This window comes from Lagopus muta, chromosome 7, assembly GCF_023343835.1.
Source record: "Lagopus muta isolate bLagMut1 chromosome 7, bLagMut1 primary, whole genome shotgun sequence".
In the NCBI taxonomy this organism is placed as follows: domain Eukaryota; kingdom Metazoa; phylum Chordata; class Aves; order Galliformes; family Phasianidae; genus Lagopus; species Lagopus muta.
The window spans coordinates 26,565,812-26,573,191 of NC_064439.1; the positions used below are offsets into that span (position 1 = coordinate 26,565,812).

Here is a 7,380-nt window from a genome sequence, read left to right on the forward strand (position 1 = left end):
TGGCTGCCAGCAAGAGCTTGTCTGCCTCAAGTCAGTAGTTCCAGGAAACATGAAATGGTGGCACAAATATGGTGGATGTGGGGGAGTAGCAGGTGAAATGTTTGTTATTGTGGTAAATATACGCACAGTCCTATCAATATGAGGCCACTGAAGAAAATGTGCAAGCCAAGGCCGTAATGCTTGTACATACTATCACACGTAGATTGGTCTCTCATGGTCTTACCTCACAAACTGAGAGGTTAAGGTAGGAACTATTTTTTTGTATTTCTTTTTTAGAGGCGGCTGCCTTTTAGTGAGGTAAGGGTATGGAGACTGAAAACTGGGGGTACCTGCAAAAACAATGTTTTTTTCTCCTCCTTCAACTGCCCCCCTAACTAGCTGTATGCCTGGATTTAAATACTGTGATTATAACCTTTGTATTTATAAACACAGGATCAACGTTTAACCTTCAGTTATTTGCTCCCAGTAAATGAAAAATCAGTACAGTGAGGGTGAAATCACTGAATTGCACATAACGCAGAAGCTGGAGATTATAGCATCAGTCACTCTGAGACATATCACTTTCTCTCTAGGAGTAAGAAAAGTAAAGAGTTAGTACTGTTGTGTTTTTGCGCGTATTTTTTTTCATCTAACACACCTAAGCAGCGTTCAAGACGCACCTCGGAATCAGAATCAAAGAGCAAGGCTTTCTCTTTGCTAGCCAGCTATATGGCATGATGTTTATCTGTGAATATGAAAGCTGCAAAGCGCAAATGTTAGACTTCATGTGAAGGTATGTATGAAATGAGAATAGGTTTAATTAATTGGTCTAATCAGAGTTGTAACTTAAACTGTAACACACAGCAATTCCATCTCCTGCTGCTCTAAGCTTCGTTATTTATTGTGAAGAAATAAATTAGATTTTCTACCACCAACTACTTTTTAATCATCAAAGCAAAATAATTCATGCAGCTTGCAAGTAATAGAATAATTCAGCAGATATAGGAAAGATGATAAAAGACTTCTTTATGCAAAACATTTTGTATGTCACTTTAAGAGACTCTTAAGAGCAGAACTTCATGTTTTCCAATGTCAGCAATTTCATTGTTACTGTTTATTTTCAAAACCTATGATAAAACTGCTATAATATTTTAAGCAGGAACCAGATCTCTTAGAAACAAAGCAAGTCACCTCAGAACAGTACATTTTAATTGATAATCTTAGATTTAGGGCATAACAGAAGAGAAATAGGTTCAATTTTTGAACATATATAACTAAGCTACACTTTTAAAATGTTATTTTGCACTCTCATGTAGGTGTGTCATAACATTACACTGAAACACAGTCGATTTTATTTTATACACATTGCTTGGCTTTCACACATTGAGAATTCATTCTTTGTGACTATTGATGTGTCACAAGGCAGAGGTGTTGGGATCCCATTACCAAATGCCAGCCATAAGTAGCCAGCTGTACCTGGCAGTAACATCATTCTCTTAATGAGTCAGAACAAAACTCATAGTACACACAGTAGATATGAAGTGAAAAGTTAAGGATCAGTATGTGAAATATCCCAACACAAAATCAGGGTAATTTGTTCTTTTGTATGACAGGCTTCATATAGCTTAATACTTTTCGTGTTCATGTTTTCCTCATAAATGTACTTTGCAATTATGGTCACTTGTTTAAATAAGAGACCCCATTCAATTACATACTAGAAAAGGTAGTAAGTGTACCTCTTGCCATACACTTTCCTCAGTCTAAGTTTCTACAGGATAATCAAAGCCTTGCTTCACCATCACCTTCAATTATCAAAGGCAGAATGTGTCAGCTTTCTTACCCTCCCATTAATTTAGCTACCATTACTCCATAGCACCTGGAACACCTGCCCAGTCTGCACGTTTGACTTCTAAAGAAGTATGAAGTGTATAGGAGGAGCTGATCAACTTGGATTGCAATTTAATAGCTGTTTTGCAGTAATGCCTACAGGCATTAATTAAGATCAAGGCACTAAACACTAAGAAGACTCACAATGAAGAATAGTACCTGCCCCAAAGAGTTCATAATTCAGTTTACAGCAAGTTATAACAGGTGAATAAAATTAAATGTAGGGAAAGAGAAACAGAACAGTTGACTTCTCCAATCAATTTTTAGACAGTGGATCATTTTCATGTACATACTTATAAACACAGATATGCTCAGTTTGCTATAGATGGTCATTCCTCTCTAATCTCATTTAATTATTGCCCTGATATCATAAAATTCTTCTTCCAAAAAATATATATATATATATATATATATATATATATATATATAATCTTTTAAGATATCAGATATGCCACGCTGTAGAAAATCATTGGTTCTGCATCACTCCATTTTCCAGGGCACTGAAATACGTTCTTATGTATTAACTTTTTCAACAATAGATAAAGGCAGCATTATTGGATTTCATGTTAAAAACTGGAATATCTCTAATAATGGTAGTAGATAGCCCATGTTTTCCTTGTGGGATTCATTACAAATGGTTATTATAATGCTACGTGGAAGTGGTTTGAGGTTTCAAAGGCTATAATATCTTCAGGTTGATTAAATAAAAATAAGTAAACAATTTTATAGGAGGAAATAAAGGTCAATTTGATTTATTTCAGTCAGTCAGGTTTTATGACTAAATCCATTATTTGCGGTAATATTCCTTAACAAGGTGTTTTCACCTGGCTTCCAGCACTTTCAAATCACTGAGCACTGTCCATGAAATAACCAAGGCCGGGTTCTACTGATGCTTTTCTGCCTGAGCTCCATGTGCTGTTTTAAACAGCACGTGAAAATGTTGCTATTTTAAACAGGATTCTAACGGGTGTTTTAGCTCGCTGATACCATCGATCCACGTGTCTGCAGCACGCTGTGGCATTTCTGAGGCTACACCACGCCCCGCTATACAACTTCGCTCTTTTACACATCACAGTCGCGATTTAAAATGTAAACCGCAATGTTTTCAGCAGAGAAATACAGAATTGCCAGAACATCCTTAAACAGTCCTTCTCAGCAGCTACATCAACGAACCCGGAAGCGCGGGGCACACTCTCCCTAAGCTCTGACGGAACTCCCACCCACAGCGCAGCACGGCACCGCGCCGCCAGGAAAGCCCGGCCTCAACATGGCGGCGGCCCTCAGGGGGGCGGGGCGACGGGTCACGTGGGGAGCCCCACGAGGCTCTCCGCTGGGGGGAAGTGGGGTGGCGGGGCTGCGCGTGCAGCACGTTGCTAGGCGACGGGGGGCGCGCGATGCCACGGGAGTGGCCGGCGGCAGGGCGGGGTGACGCAAAGGCCAGGCGAGCAGAGCGGAGCTGCACGCTCGCCCACCCCCCGACCCACCCACCCCCCGACCCCCCGAGGACGCCTTACGGCTGCCGGGCCGAGCCCTGCTAACGGGTTTCCCCCCGGGCGGCGCTAGGTGAGCTCCGGTGCGAGGAGCGGACTGCGCACTGTGAGGCGCCACCGAGCCGCTTCTCAGCTGCTTAGGGCGGGGCGCCGGCTTGAGTGACAGCAGCCGCAACCCATGGGCTTATGCGGCTCAAGAGAAACGGCGAGATCGCTGCCACCGCCCGCGCACCGTGGGTGGAGGGTACAGAGCGACCGCCAAGGCCCGCAGCGCTTCACCTCCCTGTTCGTGGGCTGAGGGTGCTGGAACGGGGTCCGCGATGAGTGGCCGGAGCCGCCAGCCAATAGACGAGGCGGAGCACGCTTTTATCCCCGCCCCCGCCGCACTGAGAGACCAATGAGGGGCACGGGGCGGGGCGAGCGGGGCTAGGCGCGGGCTGGGCGCTGCTCTGCTGCCAGAGGTTTGGGAGTCGTAGTGGCGGCGGCAGCGGCGTTGGTGGCACGGAGGTGCGCGGCATGGAGGCGCTGGCGGCTTTAGCCTTGCTGCGCTGAGGGACGGGGCCGAGCGGTAGGCCGGAGGGGCAGGGCTGGGGGCGGTGGCGGCGGTAGTGGCGGCATGCGGTAGGGAATGCGGATGCCCGCCGCGCCGCAGTGTCGGTAGCGGCCACCGCAGCGTTGCGGGGCTGCAGAGCCCATAAGGCCGGGCTGGGCGGGGAGCGGTTACGGTCTCGCTGCCCGTGGCTGGGGCGGTGGTGGCGGCAGCCCTAGGCCGGGTCAGGCGGGGGTAACGCTGCGTTTGTCGCCGCAGGATCGGAGCCGAGCGCGGCCGTTGGACCCCGCCCGTGGTAGTGGCAGCGGCAGCGCGCTGTCACCTCGCCGCCCGGCGATGGGGAATGGACTCTCGGATCAGACGCCGATCCTGTCCAGCCTGCCTTCTTTCCAGTGCTTCCATATCGTGATCTTGGGGCTGGATTCTGCTGGGAAGACGACCGTGCTGTACAGGCTGCAGTTCAATGAGTTCGTCAACACCGTCCCCACGAAAGGATTTAATACGGAGAAAATCAAAGTGACGCTGGGCAACTCGAAAACGGTCACGTTCCACTTCTGGGATGTGGGCGGTCAGGAGAAGCTGCGGCCGCTATGGAAGTCGTACACGAGGTGTACCGATGGTATTGTGTTTGTGGTGGACTCTGTAGACGTCGAGAGAATGGAGGAGGCCAAAACGGAACTTCACAAAATCACGCGGATATCTGAAAATCAAGGAGTGCCTGTCCTTATAGTCGCTAACAAGCAGGACTTGAGAAACTCTCTCTCTCTTTCTGAAATCGAGAAGATGTTAGCGATGAGCGAGCTGAGTTCTTCGACTCCCTGGCATTTGCAGCCAACCTGTGCAATCATCGGAGATGGACTCAAAGAAGGACTGGAAAAGCTATATGATATGATAATTAAGCGAAGGAAAATGTTGAGGCAGCAGAAAAAGAAGAGATGAGTTCTGTTTTGACCTTTCTATTTTAGAGTAGTTACGTGGTCAAAATTTGACATAAGACAGCTTCCAAACCCAGGCCTGCTTGTTTGGATGCCGTTAAGCTTAGTTACATTAAACAATCAGTTGCACAACCTTGCCTTGTGGAAGGCAGTGTGCTCATGGAACTTTTATTTTTTTTTAAATAGTCTCTTCTGAGTTTATGGCTCTGCATTATTTCAGAAGCCCGAATAGATGATGTAATACTATCAGGAAATGGATGGATGGGTGGGTATATGTGACATGGATGTCTGAATAGCCAAATATGACGAAGGTTTTCTGCTTAGTGTTGTACTCCTACGTTTGAGGGTGCCTCTGCAAGCGATTTGCATTGAAGGTGTTCTGTGTTTTTGAACTTCTAATGCTCATAAGTGGAGTATTTAGGTGAACATTATACAGCTTTAAAAACATGTATGAAGCTAGTAATCCATTATTTCAAGAGGCTGTTTTTTATCTTGTTTGGGGATTTCTATGGAAGCTTGGCTACATGTGTAGGGTGTTTTTTTTAATTTGGCACTTTTTGAAATTGACTCATGTTCAGTTCAAGTACTTGAAGCTTTAGTGCTGTGGGTTTTTCAACTGATAGAGGAGACTTTTTTGACAAGTTAAAAAATGTAAACAGCACGTTGGAGCATGGAAAAGTGATTTCCCAATATACAGCATGTTTTTCATATATAAGGTTTTTTATTTTTTAGAGGTAGCTATTCATCCTTATACATTAAATCAGACTTAAGCTAATACTCAAAATTAGTAATTTATTTTTGAATGATAAGTATTACGTCCTCGATCTATCCAATTAAAAGTAAATTAATTGCAGTAAAGAAGCTGTAAAGAACAACTTAGGCTGTTGTGGTTCTAGCAATCGCAACATGTTTGCTCTGTTAGTGACTTTTTTGGCAATAAAAATAAATCATAATGAAGTAAAGATGAAGTTAAACTTAGCAGAGCACTTCTTGTATCTCCCCAAAATATCCCATTTTATTAAAGTAGTATTGCTATGTCACTTCAACGTATGCTTTTTTTTTTTATTGTGACTCTAATTATTAAAGTATTTTGTGGTTAGGAATGTAATAATGCTTTATACACTCAAAACATTTGACACTACTGGGAGGGAGGGAGTGGGGGAAGAAGATTTTCAAGATGGGCCTGTGTTCTGCTTTAATTATGCTTTAAGCTGTTCTTGTTTACAGAGTGTGCAAACAGTGTTAACTGGGCAGGATAGTGCTTGACAGAAAAGGGAGGGTAGTTTTTCTTACTGGTACAGAGCTTCAAGTGACTCTTTAGATACTTGGTTAGCAACTAAAAGGGCTATAACAGAGCCTGGATTTTTAGGACTAACTTTAGTGGTGCTGTAAAAATTCATCAGAATGTTAGATTCTCTTTAAACTTTTGTTGGAAACATTAAATTTAAAAAAAAAAAATAAAATCTATTTCTTCCTCTTAGTCAACCAGCAATGTAAAAAAAAAAAAAAAAAACCCACTTTCTTACATGCTGCCATGTATCAGGAGAGTGACAGCTACAAACCTGAATGTCAATCAATATAACTTAAATATGTTTTAGGAAAAAAAAAAATCAAATTTTTTAACCAGCAGCTGTTTGTCCAGGAGGTAACCAAAAATGCACTTTAGTGTCTTCAATAAATGAAAGTGACAGCTGTTTTTTTTTTTGTTTGTTTGTTTATTTTATTATTTTTTTTTTTTAATACATCTCGGTCCTTTTTGAATAAACTGAAGTAGCTTCCAGTGGAGCTTTTGTATGTTGGTTATATATGTACCTGCACTGGTGACATTGTAAGTCACTTACTCAAGTAATGTCTATATTTATAGAAATGTGGATGACTTCTTAAACCTCAATAAACAATTCAAAACAAGTCTATAGAGAAGGTGTCTGACTTGTGCTGCAGTGATATATTCTCCTCAACCTCTGTGCACATATTGATCCTATTAGCCATAGAACCATTTCTGTTGAAAACCAAAATCTTGTAAATGTGGTAAGGGTCAAAAATGTTCCAGTCTTCTAAACTGTAGGTACCTCATTAACACCTTTAAATCAGTGATGTATCAATATGCTCATAGAAGAAATATTAATTGTGCTTTCTGTAACCCTTTCTGTAGTGATGGGTCTTGCATAGTTTGAAAAAGCCTTTATATATGTGAACCTTTCTTGTGTTATGTTTGGTGTTGGACAGATAATGTTGGGCATTTATTGTGTATGCACAAGTTGTACTGACTTTTGTACAGACAAGTGCAAATATCTGAAGCTGTCTGAAGGATTCTTAAACCTTGGGTGAATTTTCTTCTCAGATTCTATGATAGGGAGCAGAATGTGGGAAAATTGAAGTTCTGATTAGTTTTAGGCCTCTATCGACATCAGGACGCATCTCATTTAGAAACATACAAATCAAAATTTAAGTTTGAATAAGAATGTCCAAACCTCTCTCACAGTTCTTTCACATCACTGATGGTTCATCAAAGTGGAGGTTGCTCACAGTGGATCTTGAG

At 42.7% G+C, this 7,380-nt stretch overlaps 1 protein-coding gene across 2 annotated transcripts; it reads left to right on the forward strand.

The window, feature by feature from the left end:
• The first annotated feature begins 3,759 nt into the window (after window positions 1-3,759).
• On the forward strand, window positions 3,760-6,304 carry ARL4A (ADP ribosylation factor like GTPase 4A). Of its 2 annotated transcripts, none has more exons than XM_048951812.1 (2): window positions 3,760-3,863; window positions 4,165-6,304. In XM_048951812.1, the coding sequence occupies exon 2, from the start codon at window positions 4,243-4,245 to the stop codon at window positions 4,843-4,845; it is 603 nt and encodes a 200-aa protein (XP_048807769.1). In that variant the 5' UTR covers window positions 3,760-3,863; window positions 4,165-4,242; the 3' UTR covers window positions 4,846-6,304. The 2 variants fall into 2 exon arrangements, with proteins under 2 accessions (XP_048807769.1, XP_048807768.1); XM_048951811.1 differs by having other exon boundaries at window positions 3,783-3,924.
• The last annotated feature ends 1,076 nt before the right edge of the window (window positions 6,305-7,380 follow it).